At 36.1% G+C, this 19,335-nt stretch overlaps 1 protein-coding gene across 1 annotated transcript in view; it reads left to right on the top strand.

The window, feature by feature from the left end:
- GRM8 (glutamate metabotropic receptor 8) overlaps nucleotides 1–19,335 on the top strand; it is a gene marked incomplete at both ends in the record, with an annotated part of 310,092 nt that overhangs the window by 188,497 nt on the left and 102,260 nt on the right. The window contains one exon of the mRNA XM_083859657.1: nucleotides 1,744–1,944. Within this exon, the coding sequence (XP_083715783.1) occupies nucleotides 1,744–1,944 (201 nt within the window). The remainder of the gene's footprint in view (nucleotides 1–1,743; nucleotides 1,945–19,335) is intronic.

The raw sequence follows: 19,335 nt of genomic DNA, 5'->3' as shown, positions 1-19,335 counted from the left end.
TAAATTTGTAAACTAATTAAGCTTCATATTTTCCATCCTTCATGTCTTCTTTTATGTCTGGGCAATACACTGCAACTAATTGTGTAATTTTCAGCATGTTCAAGGAAAGATTTTTCCTGTTTGTTTATTTGCAGTACAGTTGCATTATTCACTAATTATTTGTCATTCATTAGAGAGCATGTCTTAAAAAGTGTCTGTAAAGCTACTTGTACAAATCATAAAAATGATCTCTGTCTTCCTCTTCAAACGGTTTTTAGCTTTTCAAGAAGTAGTGATTTTATTTTTTTAAGTAATCCCTGAGGAGAAATAACAGCACACCATGATTTTTCAAGGCTATCTATCGCTTCCAGTGCTCAGGGGTGTTTAAAGCACAAACCACTACCGCTTGTCAGATTACAGATTCGTTCATATGTTATTACTGTAGTGCAAGATGGAGGTACTGAAGTGCAGCAGACAAACAGAAGAAAGGTTTCTGAGTATGCTCCCTGGCTTTTTTCTGTTGTCATAGGGGCTTACATACTTTGTCTAAAGAAAGATCCTGTGTCCAGGGTATATTCAGGCACAGTGTACATTTATAAAATTGGACTCAGCAAAACTGATATCTTGAACTGATAAAATCCTGTGCTTAGATATAAAGAAGAAACAACAACAACAACAAAAGATAAAGAGGGGATTTTTTAAAAAATATGCATAATTTTTTGTCTCATTTCTAAACAACCTTAAATAATATGATTGAATTATTTTCAAATTGAATTAGTGTATAACCTGGTAGATAACCTAAGTGTCAATTCTTCCGTTCACTGAGGCAAGAGGAGTTTGACTGTAGATTTCAGGGCAAATTCAGATGGAGATTTGCTGATCATTTTTCCCTGGAAAATAAAGATTTGAATTTTTGAAATCAGCATCTGAACTTCTATACAGGACATGGGATTTCACGGTTTTATTATTTATTTAAAGTATAATTTTCCTGAGCTTTATTGTTAACAACTCCATTAAGTAATATCACCTATTAATGTAGAACTTCCCTTGTACTTGGACATAGATGATGAATTTGGGAAATTACTGCAGAATAAAAATTATATGATGTATTGATTAGCTCTGTGTTCACTCTGAAGGATAAATATCCCTGTAGGAAACAGCGAAGAGTACATGGTTCTCAACGTGAAGCATAATTCACTAGTAAATATAGGAAAATGTCCTACAATAAGCGCTTTTCACTATAGAGACAGATGGTCACATCACTTGGCAAGCATTCAGCTTTTTTCCCTGAGACGTTTAAATAAGGTTTATCAAACAATAGGCAGGGATAAAAATCAAGATAGCCTTAAATTTATCTAAAACAGAATGGGAGGCTGCTCTAGACCTGTCCTGTAAATAACAATAAACAACTCTTAAATGAAAATCAATAAAGTGGAAAGAGAATTTTTCTACTGGATTGTAGAAACACATATATCTACATATCTTTTTCTTGTAATGAAATGTTCTGTCATCTTTCCTAGCCTGGAAATCAACATACTGTTTACATACCTGGCAGAGCTTACAATGATTAGAGGGAAAACCAGATGGCCATATTTTCCCTTGTCTTGTTTATTTAGGTGATGGATAGAGGAATGCTGACTTTACCTGTCAATCCAGCTGTAATTATTTACCTTCCAGTGTGAATTTTTTTGCGTGCAAATGCTCATGCAGGTACACACTTGTGCACACACAAATAGAGGTGAACCCTTTCTCTTTCTTCTGCAGGCTTAGAAAGAATTGCGAGAGATTCAGCCTATGAACAAGAAGGAAAAGTTCAGTTTGTCATTGATGCAGTGTATTCCATGGCCTATGCCCTGCACAACATGCATAAGGATCTCTGTCCTGGATATATTGGTCTGTGCCCAAGGATGAGCACAACTGATGGGAAAGAACTACTTAGCTACATCCGGGCAGTAAATTTTAATGGTAAGTTTCATGTACTCATTTTTTGCCCCTCTCTTCTTTAAATGTTCCATAAGTGACAAGTTGGGTTTTATTCATTATATGGGATACTTTTAGGCACAGTGGAAAACAGGATTAGAAGCAGTTCTCATTTAATCAGAAATGTGAGTTTTTTCACCTGCTCTGAAACCTCTAGTGTATTTTTCATCTTAGCATTTTTCATCCTAACATCAAGCTGCTCCCAAAAGAGGCAGATGTTAAAAATATGAATCTGTCGATCAAAATATTCCAGTGAAAAGCTGCTATTATGGAAATAAATTGAGGACTCGTACAGTCTTATTGACAGAGTAAAATCATTTGACAGTGGTTGCTTATGTGTTCAGAAGAGAAAGGATTAAAAAAAAAAACAAACCTTTTGAAAATCTCCTTCTGAAATTAATTAATAATTTCCTTACATAAGCAAATAGTGAATTACTTTAAATTTACATATTTAAATTTCAACTAAAACACTCACTAGCAGTTCCAACTTCTTTTCCATTTCATTGTTTTTGATTCAGTAATTTAATAAGCTTTAACCCAACTACAATATATATTTTTAAACAACACTACATAATATTCTGTGGAGCTGGGTTCTGCCTGCTGGGGAAATGTAGTTACAGGTGCTTATGATGTTAACAGTGGAGGCCAATAACAAATAGGATTAATTGATTAATGTAGATTTGAAATGTGCAGCCCATACTTCATGGTGAAATAAAGTTGCTAAAACCCTAAATTATTTCATTAGAAGTCATAATTATTATAGAAAATATTTGCTGTTATTTTACAAAGGAATGGAGTAATGTACTTTCCTCTGTTTTTGTTGGTTTTCTCCTTACTTGGTGGTAATTCATGCACTACACATGCCTTCTAACTATGCAGAGAGAACCACTCTCTATCAAATTTTTTTCCAATGACCTCAGCTGCAAGCACTTTTGAAAAAGCACAAGGTCATTTTGAATTTAACTTCTGAGTGGAAGCTTTTTCTTGCTTTAGGTAATTCATCAGACTATTAGCTTGATACAAATGTTGGTTGTAGTTCACAGTTTTTTTCTTCCTGTGCAATTTTCATGAAAAGGGAATCCCTGCCTCCAGGAATATGAAGTTAAAAGTCTAAATGATTCTTTAGTGATTTTAAAGAACACTGGTATGGAACATAGTATGTTGCTGGAAAATGGGAAACATTGTGATGATGACAAAGGTAGGCGGCATATTGTAAGGTTTGCAGTGATAATTACCTATATTTCCAGTAGATGTTTTTCTGGGTCTGTGTTTTTAAAGCACAAGGTGATCTATTTTCATTCCGTGAGCATGAAAGTTTAGCATAATAAGATAAGATATACATTTTTATATGAAAGCTTCCACTCCCTAGATATATTATATTTCATCAATATCTGTCATAATTTCTGTTGCTGACTCTAAGTATGGCAATAAACAGAGATGAAAGTATTCTGGACACTAACAAAAATGTATGTGATTTTGAAACAGTGATTTACTGAAAAAGAGTGGAAAGAAAGAAGGAAGAAAAAGAAACATTTGTTTGAGGTTAACTTCCTGTGCCATGGGATATGTTAAATATTCCCTGTAGTAGGCTATTCCACATTATGTACGAGTGTACTAATTTGTTTTGTGTGTTATATGCCCAAACATTTTATTTTCTTAGTCATATATTCAGAGGCAGAGGAAGAGGATGGTCTTAAACACTTCGCCTTTTCCTGTTAATCCACAATTTTTGTTCTGCAGGTCAGAACTGCTGCTGTGTCTGATAGAGGTGGATATTTTACATACAAGACTTCCTGAGCTGGGAATAAACAGTGATGCTGTGTGTCAGTTTTGATGGGCATCCTAACCTCAATCACTAATAATGTCTTATATTAAAAATTAGCAGATAAATGAAAGGAAAACCCTGGCTTTCTTAGCCATTCAAGATACCATTTTTCTACCCTAGCAATCACAGGATCACAGCCCATCTGAAGCTGTCACCTGCTCCAACCCTCTGCCTAGTTCAGGGTCAGCATAATCAGGTTATTTAGGACCATGACCCCCCAGGTTTTAAGTATCTACAGGAGTTGAAAATCCTCCCAAATTCTCTCTGAGTAGTCAGTTACAATATATAATCATATTCACAGTAAAAAAAAAATATAGTATCAAGAAGTAACTGGCATTTTTTGAGACAGGCACTTTTTCCTTTTCTTCAATACTAATTTTCCCACATGATTTCCTACCCTTATGCATATTAACCCAACTTCTCACCTCATTTAATTCACTATATCCCTTCACTCATGTAGTAGTCAGTAGGTTCAAGTTCAATTAATATACTCAAACATTCAACATAGTTGTTTTCACCTCACAAAGTGTGGTCTGTATTCTGAAGGACCTATGTGTGTCTTGTGGAGGGTATTTGCAAGGGTAAGAAAACACAAACATTTCTGTTTATTGGAGCAACTGATTTACTTTTGATTGCAAGAAATCACTTTGAAGATTATTTATTTTTGTTTACTTACTTTATTTAATTTTCAAATTATGAAGATTTGCTTCCCTGAAGGATTGATCTGTGTAATATTCCATGATACCTTCATGACTGAAGGCTGATCATAACCACCAGCACACAGTGAACTGATGTGATTGATAAGACATTTCTTTCTGCTTAGATATTCATTCCTGGAATGCTAAATTCAGAAAATCTCATCATTCATCATGATTTTAAATGGGATAGAACTTGATTGGTAATAGAAATTTTATTTGTACACGAGATGTGAGTTACTGCTGACTGTAGATTCCTGTTTTATTGTTGCCTGTGTTTTTCATTGGAGAGCTAGGAAAAAATGGTTTCTAGACTCAATTAATTTTCATTTATAAAAGGCATTTTAAAATTAATTTAATTTATCAGGAAAAGAAATTTCTAATATGTAACTAGTACAGCTTATTACTGTGTACATCTAAAGAGTTTTTACATGAAAATAGAAAAGCAGTGTTCTGAGATATGGCACACTTAGTATTTTGGGTTCTTGATGGTTACTTTTAGTAACCAGCCCATCTGTTTTTTTGATCAATGAATATTTAGACCTATTGAAAGTTTCATGGTTCTATTTATCTTTGTTTTTCCAAGGCAAAAAGTGATTATTATCACTTAAGATGTTCTTATTTTAATAAGTTGCCACCTTTGAAATATTTTTCCTATCACTCTTTGTATCCAAATGAGATATTTATGCAAAACTGGTGTTTTGTATTTAAAGTTCTGTAAAGAGAAGAATTTTTTCCATTAATTAGGTTTATAAATGGTGATATGCACAATGGTGTAATCGTGGCACAATGCAGTATGTTTTCCCATCACATTACTCTAGTGTTCTCATTCTATTTAACTTCATTATTCTGTCTACAAAACAAGCAGGTGTTTTATAAGAGTTTTTACCTTGGCATGTGCTGAGTGCTTCGTGAGAAGTTGTTGAATGCAACATAAGTGCTTATCAGTTAACAGGAACAGGACTTGAGCATGTGTTTGCAGTGGATGGAAGTGTTTCAAAGATGATTTTGTTTTGATTTTAAGAAAAAGATTTATCTTTGTACTTCCTTCCAGGGAAAGAATTGCAGCATGGATACAGTGCTATTTCTTGTATGGAAATGAAACTCTCTTTCTTCCCACCACCTCTCCTCTGTGTGTGTGTCTCTCTCCTCCCAAAGGTTCTATTTATATGCAGTGTATGGTAGCTGGTTTTTGCCTGTCTTTAGTCATACATTTGTATTTATATTTACATTTACATATTTTAGAACTTTTAGGGATAAATGTAACTCTGTGATAAAATGTAATTACAGATAGATGAATTTTACACTTATAAAGGTAAGGACAGCACTTGACTTCTACTCACATACTTGAAAAGAGACATCTTATTTGCTTTGCTGGGCGATTTATCCTGGAGAGTAATTGGGATACTTGGTAATTTGACTTTTTTTGTGCAAGCAGGGATAATTGAGAATGGAGCAGAGAATTGGTGTAAGCACTGACTCCCCTCTGCCATCAGTGCTTAGGTAAATGTTGTCTGCTTCTTCAGGGGGTCACTGCAACATTACTTCCCTCTCCTGGCGAAGAAAAGACTTGAAATATATTCTAAGTGTGCAGCCTTTTCTTTGGTCTTTGGACAAAGGACAGCAACTATGTTGCTTTCTCAGATTTTGTGACAAATCTGCTATAACACTGGAACAGGCTGTTTAAAAAAAGTTGTGGAATCTCCATCCTTGGAGAAACTCAAAACCTGGCTGGACAGAGGCAGCCTCATCTAGCTGAGCCTGCCCTAAGAAGAGGGGTCGAACCAGGTGGTTTCCAGAGTTCCCTGCCCACCTCACTCCTGTTGTGATTCTGTAACATTATCTGGACTTTAAAGAAAGAAAAATATTATCACCTAACCCAGCTTTACAATGTTTTAATTTATTCTTCTGGAACTAATTTCATAGTCTGAGTGGATGAGAAAGCCTTGCTGTTATTTGTTTTTTAGATATGTTAATTTAATGCCTTTGAGAAAAGATTAATTTTGGCTGAACACACAGAGACACACTGAAGCATTAACCCCGTTTAAAAAGGGAACATCAAAAAAATTCATCCTGAAAGGGCAGAATAATACCAGAAAATGAGAATTAAAGAACAGAAGCTAGGAGGCTAACTCAAAATAAGGTGTCATCTAAAATAAAAATTAATGATCACTCTTACATTGTAATATTTTTTTCCTGAGAAAATAGCATCTACGCAAAACATTTAAAGAAACTCGAGAAGAATGAAATTTCTCATAAAGAATTTTGAACTCTCCAGAGAAGCATTATTGTGGAATCAGCCGTTTACAAAATTAATCTTCTTCTGTTATCTTTTGAAGTTGCTAAGACATCAATCTATGCAAAACTCCCCTGACTTAATATTCAGCTCAGACTGTTTTAAATGTTTTCTTCAAGAAAGCTGACACCTCTCTATTCTTTCACTGAGTACAAAATTTGCATTCTCAAATCATTATTTATCATTAAAACAGAAGCTTTTAAGTGGTGTACTTTCAGGCTGATAAGTTTTGACATTTTTTGAGGCATTAAGCACAATAGAACCACATGTCCCACTTAAAATGTACTGGTGCTATGCTCCTCACTCAGGTTTTTAAAATTCCTCCTCTCAAGTCTACAACTACCCACAGAGAAAAAAAAAACCCAAACTTTAAAAAATGTTTAAATTGGGCACGTCTTGCATTTTTTTGCAAGATATGAGTTCTTATAGGCAGCTGATAATTTAGAAGTTTTTACTGTCAGAAACACCTGGAATTATAGGATGCCACTGGTACTGTATTCTGATAGGGTCAAAAAACTAAGTATAATATGAGACAATAGCAGATGAATAGATCAGATACGGACAAATAACAGTGAGTTGGGAAGGGCTAAACTCTGCAGATCTTGCTAGGACTCACTGTGGTAGCAAATCTAGATTCACTAATCTGTACCCTGCTAAAAAAATAGAGACAGCTTTCAGCTGCAGGAGTGGGAGTGGCAGGGGGAATATCTGCTGGAGTTTTATTAATATCTGTGATATTTTTCTATCATACCTACATCACATGTCATCATTCTGTGTCATTTTTTAAGAAATTTTGGTGGTACAGGCAAATGTTTGAAAACATGGCTAAAGCTTAAACAAGGATAGATCTGAATTCATAAAATTCAGTTCAAAATTCCTTTCATGTACTTTTATCATAGTTTCACAGGTGCCTGGCTTGGTTTGCAAATGCATTATGGACTATGGCACACCACTTTTAACAAAGAATCCTGATGTCTAGTTTCCCAAGCCTTTATGTTAAATGAATTAAAGAATTTTTACCAGTGTTAACTTATTATTGGGAATTAGCAGGGAATGATTTAAAATAAATTCTGCTTTGGCAGGCTAATTATTTTCAGGTAATTAATCCAGGTGGCTGTACAAGAAACTAAGATTGCAGAGTGATCTGAATCACTCTTAATGGATTTAAGTAATGTACGACCATAATGTAAGCAGGTGCAGCAAGCAGAGCTTGGAGCTGCTGTGATTCTGAGGTACTTCACGAATCCATGTGATTAAAATCAGTGATTATGAAAATTCCTGGTGTGAAATTAGAATGTAGAACCTAAAAGCAAGTGCAATTTATGGCTGTGCTTTTTCTTATGTACAGATCTTAAGTACTGATTAATTGAGCAATATATATGCTCCACATACAAAATTCATGATGCAGAACTTGACTGAGGTCAATTCTGTTTTGAGAAACAAGATCTAATTCATAAGGTATTTTAATAATTAATATGTAAGTGATGGTGATAAAGGATTTACTCTCATTCCTCAATGAAAAATTGATTTGCATCTTTTGATAGGTAAGGATATCCAGATTTATCCTTTCTAATATGATCAAGTGAAAAACTCAAGCTGTAGCAAAGAGGCAGAACAAATTAACCCTTGTTATTTCAATAAAAGAAATATCTGAGTGAAAAAAAATTCGGGTTTTTTTACCTTTTAGTCTGTGTAAGGAAGATCAGTTTCAGTTCTGTAGCATTTTTAAGCCGTTCAGATATCCTTATCTTTATTAACAGGAAGAAGGTCTGAGACATGTTATGAGGAAAACAAAGCTTCTTAACTTGAATGTTTAGATTTAAAATCTCCGCTTAAATCTATCAAATCAAATGATTTGTACTAACATCATTTAATGTTAGTACAAATTTCTAATTTTCCCACTTGTTGATTTATGACCTGATTGGTAATACAAGTGTTCTGCAAACCATCAGGACAGATGTGAGGGGAAATGGAATGGTTTTAATACCTCTGCAACTGAATAACACCAGCCTTTTTTGTTTTCCTATAAAGTTTACTTAAAAATGAAATAAGGCATTAGAGGGAATATATAAGGAAAAAGGAGAAAAAGATTTTGTTAATGGCATTTGATAGTATAAATAAACTGCATTTATAATTAATTTATGTAAAAAGTAATCTAGTAATGGCCTGTAAAGTGACAAACTCAATAGAGTAATTCTTCAGGAGGGTCACTGTCAGTGACATTATCTTGACAAATCTTACATTCAAATACAAAGAGAAAAATAACAATTTATATTAAAAGCAATGGCAGTGAAATCATGTAGGCTAAATACTGTAGCATAGGAATTACAATGAGGAGAGAATAATTTTAAAATTACTGACATCGTGAGATGGCACTGTTTAGTTTTTCTGCTCTAGGGTGATGTACTCAGCAGTAATCAACCAAGTTCAGGTGTAAAATCAAAGGAGTCCTGGATTCAAGAGCAAGTTAGATGTGTTAGACCCTCTTACCAGATGTGACCTTATGCAAAAATGGAGAATCTGAGGAAACTAAGCAAGGTATTCAAGAGGAAAGAGACAGGATTCAGTTCATCCCTTACAGGCCAATTCTTTTCTATGTTTCACTAACTGGTGAATTCCAATGTAAGTGTTTTGTTCCTCATATAACTGGGGAAGGCTGGTACCTCTCAGGGCCAGCAGAGAGATCCTGTTCATCTGCATTTTTTAGGCACCATAGACACTCGTCTACTTCTGCATGTTCTCTACAGTCAGCTGCAAGCCAGAAGTTTTCTCAATGGCTGCTTAAAGCATATCTAATAGTATGAAATATTAACTATGTGGAAGATAGTGTATCTTAGGAGCTTCTCTAACCCAGCAAAGGAAGTATTTATTAATTCTGAGGATTAAGGTATCCAATAATTTTGGATAGCACATTGTGTTTCATGTTGAAGAGATTGGACGCAAAATATTATGTCTGTTCCTGCAGCACTTTGTTGTATTTGCAGTTGTAGGTATATGCTAACTACATATCTCCTTGCTGCATTTACCCACATGTTGTAACTTAAAGCAAATAAGGATTCAGAGTTGCTCAAGACATTTGTAATTAGAATTTACCAATATAACAAATAATAAAGAAGTAGAAAATCGATCTATTCAGGTTAAATTAGTCAAGGAAAAATGTTCTTAGAGGATGATTGCAATAATTTTATCTTTATCTGTGATCTTGTCCTACAAGCACAATCACATTCAAATATCACAGCAGACAGAAATTGATTCTAGTTACTACTATTCAGAAGTTTCCCATGCTTGGAAGAATTAAAACCCAATGAGCCAACTTGAATACTGTGAGATCGTGAGTATTTAACTGAATAGAATTGACTCACCCTTTTTATTTCAAATTCTGAAATGGAACAACATCATCAGTTTGCACAAATATTTCTTGAAAAGTAGATCTTAAATTTTACCTGTTCATTGTTTAGTTGAAAAAAGCAAAAATCTATATTCTAACCAGAAAAATTTCAGAAATATTATATTTATAAACGCTATATTTATAAAGTTTCAACTATACTATATTCGATAGAAAATTTAGTGTTTATTTTATTGGGTCTGGCATACTGGTATTCATCAACCATACTGGATACCATGTATAAAAAAGTCAACCCTTTAACAGCTTCCAAGGATTTTTATAAAGGTAAGAAAACCCAAAATCCAGGTCAACTGGCAAGCAAATAGATCGAAAAATAGTTTGCATTTAAAATTGTTTCTTTTTAATATGGGTATCATCTAGTCACTTAGATGTGGTTTTGAATCTGGGTGTTGCACTTGCTGTATACTGGAAGATTGTTCCTAAGAACTTGGAAAGTATCCTAATAACATGGTGGTTATCTGAGCTGTCTGAGGAATACAAAATATCCTGAGATTAGAGATGTGCTCTCTGCCACATATATTACTTGCAGAGTAGAAGAGCAGCACAAAGTATTTGTTCTGGTTTAGGGCAAATTTAGGGAGGGAACTTTCAAAGGAGTCCCTCTAGGAACCAGATTCAAGCAGCCCCTCCTCCAACTGGTTCAAGAGGTAAATCTCCTTTGAAAGAAGTCGGAAAAACTGTTTATTTAACAAGCAAAGTATTCAAAAAACATGAGGAAACAAATAATATTAAAAAGTGAAACTACTTTCTGTTCTGAAGAGATGGCAAATTCAGAAATTCCTTGTCTGGGATGTAGCTCAGCTTGCTCAGAGTCTTATCAGCCCCTCCTGCACTGGCAAATGCCAAGGCCCAGGCCAGGGTGGGCCACAGGTGTGAGATCCAGGTATTTTTATGGGTTTTCAGTCCAGAGCAGGCTGATCAGTTCCAAGAAAAAGAAAAGCCACAGTCGGGGGAACTTCTCTGCCTCTGCTAGCTAAAAACTAACTAAAAGCAAACATGAGCTCTCTCCTGCTGTCTGTGCTGCAGCCAACAAGCACTGAGAGAGCTGAAGCTCTTATCACTGTGTTTTTGAATTTCTGCAAAAAAATTCCACTGCTTCTCCTTCTCCCCCCTTTTACTCTCAAATATGATCTTAAAAGCATAGGATTCCATATCTACCATAAGCAAAACAGACAGCTGGGGATACAAATATCATAAAATCACACTAAGACGCACAGTAAGAGATGGTCCTTGACATTCACTACATGAATATTTCCCTGAGAACTGTATGTTTTTCAGTGGAAAGACAAGGGAGGTTTGCTTACTTGTGGCAGGCAGAGGATAGAGTTTGTACAGACTTGGTGGAAAGGAAGTAGCTATATATCACCCATGCACTGTACTCTGCTGCCTGCTCAGATTTTTTTTTCAAGTTTTGCCGTACATATACTCATCAAACTCTTTAAGATGAGAAAAAATGGAAAATTCTGTATCTTATAGAGACGTAAGTAGTAGATTTCTTTCTTTTGACTGTAAGGCCAAGGAAACAGATACAATCACAGAAGACACATTATTGCTCACCCTGAATTGCAACTGGATCAATGTCTGGTTTTCCTGTGTAATTGCTCCCAATATAGCTTGATTTTGATTGGAGAGACAAAAATGTATTGGCAGTGTTCCTGTGTCACACATAATCACATTTTATAAATATATCCCTAGGTAGCATCAAGTCACAACTCATAATATGGCTGGTTATGGTAGCTGTGTCCCACTTTTTAGAGATGATTATTATGCATTTTAAGGGAAGGCAGAAATGATATATGGAACCTCAAGTCATCATCTGTATGCAGGGTGTGCAGCTACAGGGCAGTTAGACTCCTCAAAACATGCCAGACTGTGCAAACTTGAAATGCTTATTTAGTGCAGTCTCTGGTGTGGTTCTTCCAAGTCCTACCCAGAGATCTGAAGAGAAAGCCTCAGGATATTAGAGTCCACTGCTTATCATTTTAGAGAAAAACAACTAAAGGTGTTTGAAAATAACCCTTATATTGACATACAACCACTGTGGGAAGGCTTTTAAAGGCTCCAGCTTTTGATAGTTACAAATTGTTGTATTGATTCTCCTTTATGCATGGACTAATTGCAGCTCAAACATTGATAATTTTTTCTGTTTGTCACTTTCCCCATTTCTTACCAGCAAGGGATATTGTTTATGCACAATGTGCTTAGGCAAGGTTTCTTTCTTACCCGGGCATAAAATGCACATGGTTTTAATAAATTTCTTGTTTTAATAAGTGAGTTTTTCTAAACCTTGTATAGTGAAACAGAAAATTCTGAGGAATGTGTAAAATAAAGTGATGTTCCTAAACTCAAGTTTTTACTTCAAGTTCCTAATGCATACATCAATTTGCACAGCAAACATGAAGGGATAAGGTGTGGTTTAGGTACAGTGCTATTAGTGAAGTATGTGTGGTACATAGACACAACTGGCTATTGTGCTTGGGCAGGGCTCCCTTGTGCCAAGGTACTGCCATGACAGCAGAGCTGAGAGTTGCCTCCCTCAGCATTCAGGATCCCTGTGAGTTTGTAGCTGCATTTCTCTGCAGTGGTCGGCTTCCAATGGGTGCGGCTCCGGCCAGCCCTGCCGCCACCACAACCCAGGGGCTCCCTTTGCCAGAGGAGTGGCAAACCCCAGACCCTAGCGCAGGTGTAGCAAGCAAGAGACGGGACTCTCGGGAGGTACCAGCAACTGATGCGTACGCTCAGAGGTGGGCTCCGGAGAGACCCCGAACCTCTTTGTGCACGGCTTTTTATTTGGGGGTGGGTTGTAAGGGGTAGGAACAACTTGGACCAATGACAATCAACTGGGGAGTGGCATAACAGCTTTCAATCATAACTACAACCAGTAACATTCAGCTTGGGGAGGAGAGATGCATAACAGGGAGGAGGGGAAATTACATAACCAAAGATTGACAGGTAACTGAAACTTGTAAACAACTATTATGGGGTGTAGGTTTCCAGGACAACAGGGGTTTAGGCGGGAAAGTCTGAGGGGAAGGGAAGCCATCTTGAACAATAAATTTAACTTTAAAATAACCATAAACTTAACCGGAATTGCGGCACGCGCACCACCACATCTCTCTTGATTTCTGTCCAGAGGGGACAACTCAGATGAGAGAAATAGGCAAAAAAAAAGTGTGCCTCTCCCTCTTGCATCCAAGCTGCAATGTGGGTGAAAAAGAAGCTGTGTGCCTCACTGGTTGGACCAAGGAGCCTCTGAAAAGGAAATGTAAATGCTGGTACTTCAATAACTTAGAGATGCAAATTGGTGCTACATGGATAATTCTTAGATAATTAAAGTCAACTCAGATCTTGGTTACTAAACCAGTCGTTTGGAGTCTGGCCCTTCCTCTTGTTCTTTGTCTTGTAAAAATGTCATCCTGTTTTATATAGATGATTTTCAGATTGTGAAGTCCTTGGAGTCTGTGATAACACAGACCTTGTAAATGTTGATGTACAGTGGCTAAATGGGAAGTGATCAAAAAAAGGGAATAATTCTCATGGGGTTCAGTGTCTTCAGAGATTACACATAGATCTTTTATTAAGGATCATATATGAAAAATTAATACAGATCTATCTACCTTTATTTTCTTAAGTTTGTATGTGCTTCTGCCACTTCTAAAGTTGTAAAGATGGCTATAATTCTCTTAGATTTTCTTCCTTGCTACTGCTATAATTGCTTCTTTGTCTTCCCTCAGAGATCCCTCTGTCAGAATCAATAACAACCAGATCAATGAAAAAAAATTCTGAAAATGTAAATCTTTTATCTTCATGGTCCTGACTTGATAATGGTTTCTAATGGAGTATTAAATAGGTATGAACACACATCTTGGTATGAATTGCTGGAAAAATATGTAACAAGAGGGTTTCTGAGTAGGGAAAAGTTGAAGGATGATGAAACCTGACAATAATAGAAGATTGTGGAAAAAGCACTGAGGGTAGAAGAAATGAACATGACTCCTATAGAAGAGGGTCACAAGCCTGTGCCTGAACTATAAGATTTGTTGCTAGGAAATGGAAAGTAATAAGGTTAGGCACAGAAAAACAGAAGGGCTTATAACTTCAGCAGATTGACACACTACAAATATTGAACAGTCCATAGATTAGAGACAAGGACTACTTAAATGGTATTGCTTTTTTTTTGTTTTTCCCCCATGAGAAATAACAGAAACAGTACAGACACATGATGATATAGGTGATCAAAGGTGCAGTTTTTCTTAGCATTGTGAAAGGCCATAGCAAAACTACTATGATGTATTGAGTTTGCCTTATCTTGTGTGTGTCATGCAAGTAGATAATGTGGAAAGTACAGAAATGGAATAATACAGGAAACATAGAGACTTTAGCTATTCAAATAGCCAAACAGTGTAGGAATAGAATTCAATTTGTTTCACATTAGATGTGATGAGTGCAGCTGTCTGCACATGAACTAGTTGATTACAGAGCTTTTAGAGTGAATGGTGAGAAAGTCATTTAGTGGGATATGGTTTGCCTCATCATTTAATTCTCTAAAATATGCCAGATGAATTGCTCTGTATAGATGTCTCCAATGACAACAGAGAAAATCTGTAAAACTCTGTGAGTTTTAGTTATCTATTTCCAAAAACAGGTCAGAGGACTCCAATATTATTCTGTTTTTTTGGAGAAAAAATGAGCAGGAGGAGAGAAGCTAGGAATAAAGATAAGAGGTTTTTATTGTATATCACCTGAAAGATATCTAACAAATATGAAAAGAAATGGCAGGAACTTAGAATATGTGCAAAAGTCATACAATAACAATACCTTGCAGAGAGATATTGATCTAATTATCAGTAACAAATGCAATAATAATAGCCATAAATTATTTATTAATAAAATTAGGCTATTATTTTCTGTCTGCTTTAAAAGCAATCAAAGGAAAAGCAATCCATATGGAATTCTTCCTTGCATGCACAGAAATTGTATAGACCAAGACATAACTAAATGCTAAAATCACCTTACAGACAAAACTGTTAATCTTAAAGAAGATTGTTTAAATGCACCTTGTGAAACAAGATTTTCAATTATACCAGTATGAAAACACCTTTAAAACTGAAAATTATCTGCCATTTGCAAAGCTTACAAAGGAAAAGGAAGATGAAAAAACAGTTTAGGAAAAATAAAATTAAAATTGGTCATAAAAACCCTACCAAAACTGGTAGGAAGAAAGGATGGATAAAAAGATGCAAACACAGACATTTGTGTGTCTGTAATACATTTAGAAAAATAATTCTGACAGTAAGTGACAGGGGTTGACAAGGCTGTGGAACTGAACATTAAACAAAACAAAAAAAATCTTGAGAACAAGCAACAGTATTTGAGCAACAAAGCTCTTTATTATTTGGAATTTAAGCCAACTGGAGAAGTTACCTGGGGAAAAGGACTGAGTGTGGTAGAAGAGTCTTCTGTTTAATTCTGGAGGCTCTGGGGAGCCCAGTGAGATAATGTTATTTTTAAGTTGTCATTTGTCAACAGTCTGCTAAGAAAGGGAGGAACTTTTATAGCAATGGCTGGAGAAACGAGATGGGAAAAATAATTATATAATTCATTGTTCTGTAGGATTTACCCTTTTCATCTTTACAGCATCTGTCACCAAAGTGCAAATGACCAAGCATTTCCAAGAAAGAATGCAGCGTATTCTAATATATGCAAAATCATTTGATACAGGTGTGAAAAAGAAATAAGAATGAAAAAGTATACAGAAAGCTGGATGCTAGATTTAGAAGAGATTAATTAAAATGTTTAATGACAAGTTGTCTTTCATGGCTTTATATGATGGTCTATCCAGGGATCTGAGGAGATCTATATAAAATCATTGCAAGATTTAGTGCTCTGGCATTGTAATAAGGAAGGTCTACACAATAAGACTGAAGAAAAATTTGCATAATAAAGTGTATCCCAGTGTAATTATATGAGAGATAAAAATAATTTTATGAGATTACAAAGGTAGATTATAAATCCTTAATTTGCCTGAAGAAAGAAGCTGACGAGGAAGGCAAGACTCAATGAGAAATGTTACACATTTTCTCTTCTCTTGTTTCCAGAAACAGCGGCACTCTGTACTCTTAGCAAAGTTCCAGTTATTACCCTGTAAATGCCTCAGGATGCTGATACAACCTTATCTCAGTCCCCAAGATTACCCAAGTTCTGCCATGTGGTGTTTGATCTCATTCCATGTTACCAGTGTATCCCATCTATATTCATGTTATTGTTACATTTCTTTAGTGCATATATGTCCCAAAAGGACATTTTTTTGCCCCTTGAGGCCATAATCAATGGTGAAAACACAAAAACTTTCCAAAATAGACCCTGAAGAACTCCACAGGGAACATACCAGTAGCAGGACACTTTCAGCACAACCCATTTGATCTCCTTTTTGATCCACTTTACAGTGTGGGTCTCATCCCCACCTTTTCAATTTTAATCAGTCATCTCCTATGGAATACATTTCTGAAATCCAGAGAGATTGTATCTGTCAGACTTTCCTTGTAAATAAGTAAATAACGTCTGTCAAAGGAAGATACCAGGATTTTTGGCATGATCCATTTCTGAAAAATTTATGTAGCTTTTATCCTTATTTGCATTTCTGTCTGTTTTGTCTGCAGAGATTTCTATATGGGTAGAATAACTATTGATCATGAAAAAGTAGCCTGAAAAACACATCAATAAAGTATAAAAAGAGGAATTAAGAATCTGTTTGAAGAAATAAGATATTTACTTGTAGATAAGTGATTTTGGCACAAGCCTCATTCTAGGTTTTGTGTGTTCAGAGTTGCCTCTTGAGAATATCATGGAATTGTTTTGGGAATCCAGTCAAACAATATGTCAGGAAACCTGACCTCGGTGATTTTATTTCAGAGTGCAGCAGGCAATAAACAAGGTTTTCTGAAACGCTAATTTCAGAGCTGACTCTGCCTGTTGGCAAACTGGATTTAACTAGTGGTATCTGGAGACATGTTAATGAATTTCAGATTAACACAAGTGCTAAACCTACTGCCATAATTAAGAAAGGCCTGCCAATCACTGCCTCATTTGCACTGGCACAATTTTTTCTGTAGATTTCTGTTCCAATATTAGCATCTAGTGAGGACAGCAATTAATTACTAAATGGATCATAAAAGGGCAGTTCACAGGAATGAGAAAAATGACTAACAGAAAATTTTTGCTGCCCACTCCACTGTGTATATCCTAAAGTTATATAATTTTTGTGCAATTTTTCACATTTATCTGTTCAATCTCATTCTGGGAAGCATGTCTTTTAAAAAATAGCACTTCTGAAAAAATGTGCCTCTTTTAAATAAAATTACGTATGTTAATTTCTGGGAATATTTTGTGCATTAGCATAGAATCATAGAATCCTTAAGCCTAGAAAAGGCCTCCTTCTGTACCACACAAGGTCTGTGAAATTGTAACAAAGGTTTCACTCTGTGTTACATGCATTTTTTTCTTAATTTCATTGGACCTGTTACATGTATTCTCTGCTTCTTTCTCTGTTGGCTCAACTGAAACTGCAAGAGTCATTGTAAACTTCATTTGGCTGTGGTATTATCTATGTTTTATACACTTTCAAAATCGGAAAAAAATTATTTATTAGTTTCTAATTATAATCTAGAGCTGCATTTTTACAGACAGAAGATTTGCTTCTATTTACACATATCTACAGTTATTTAGTTTATTATTCAATCTTTCTTACTTCTAAATAGAAAGTATTATAAATTTCCATGCCAGAATAAACATAAGAATCACACATATCATGAGTGCCTTGACTACAGGTGCAATTTTTTAAATACCCAACCCTTTATTCGTTCCTCCAACATAAAGCTATTGAAGGCTGAGCTCCTGAAGCCTTTTCACCAGACAACAATGTTTCATGGGTCATCTTCAATTCTCATTCAGGACTGTGTAGTCTGCATTGTACAGATTACAGATTCACACATAAGGAAATACACACATAGAATCACAATATCCCTTTGTTTTTAAGGATGAGGTTCATGAAACACATTATGTTGATTTTTCAGATACTCTTTATTTGGTATTTACTGGCAGGAAATGTGTCATGAAAAAGTGTTGCCTGTGGCTCTTTTACACCTCTCCTGGCTTGGTGGTGCAGCCAAATGGTTGCCAATATCATGTCATTGTGATTGATTATTTGCAACTTCTGGAAAGTTTGGGATCACTAGATCTCAGAAGCAGTTACTGCTCAGAAAACCAGGCTGGTCCTCTGGAGACAACCCTCTCTGCTCAGTAGACTGAGCTACACCAGCAGCTTGCTCAGGTCTGCATCCAGTTGAATTTGTAATATTTCCAGGGATGGAGACTAACTACTCAACCTCTCAGAGCAACTTATTCGACTGTTTGGCTTCTCACACACTGAAAAGTTTTGGGGTTTTTTTATGCTTAAACGTAACTTACTCTGGCTTGGTATGTGCTCATTGCCTCTTGTCCTCTCCTTGGACATGACTGAGAAGAGTCTGCCTCCACCCAATAAGATACTTATACACACTGATAAGATTCCCTTCTCAAGTGTTCCCCTCTACTAGCTGAAAAGCCTCAGCTTTCTCAGCTTCTTCTTGAATAAAAGATGCTCCTTTACTATCTTTGCGACCTTTTGTAGCACTCACTCCAGTACGTACTTGTCTCTTACTGTCAAGCCCAGAACTGGACACAGTGCTCCAGCTGTGGTCTCAGCAATGCTCAGGAGACAGGAAGGATCACCTCCTCAACATGCTGCTCAGACTCAGTGCCTCATCTGCTACCACCACACTGACCCTTTTGCATCAGAGAAGGAACTGTTTTTCCTGAATTTGTTAAGTCTCTGGCTTGGACATGCTGCGTGTCTCCATTTCTGCACTAAATAAGCACAGATCTTTCTTGCCCCTGCTTTGTCACGGTTCCCTTCTACTTGGTAGATGCCCCCTTGGTAAGGGGCCTGCAGAGATGCATCATCATCCCTTGGGAGCTGCTGGGGTAGCTGCTCTGATGTGTGCTGTGGACATGCTGTGTTACTCCCCTCCACTGCTGGCACACAAACACTCTCCTCAGCAGCAGAGTTTCCTGAAGGCCTTTGCACATCATCTGCAGAAAATGCTTCTCTGGGAGC

Source organism: Zosterops lateralis (genome assembly GCF_965231275.1).
Source record: "Zosterops lateralis genome assembly, chromosome: 4".
NCBI lineage: Eukaryota > Metazoa > Chordata > Aves > Passeriformes > Zosteropidae > Zosterops > Zosterops lateralis.
The sequence above is the reverse complement of the archived record's forward strand: the minus strand, read 5'-3'. Positions and strand labels throughout refer to the sequence as shown.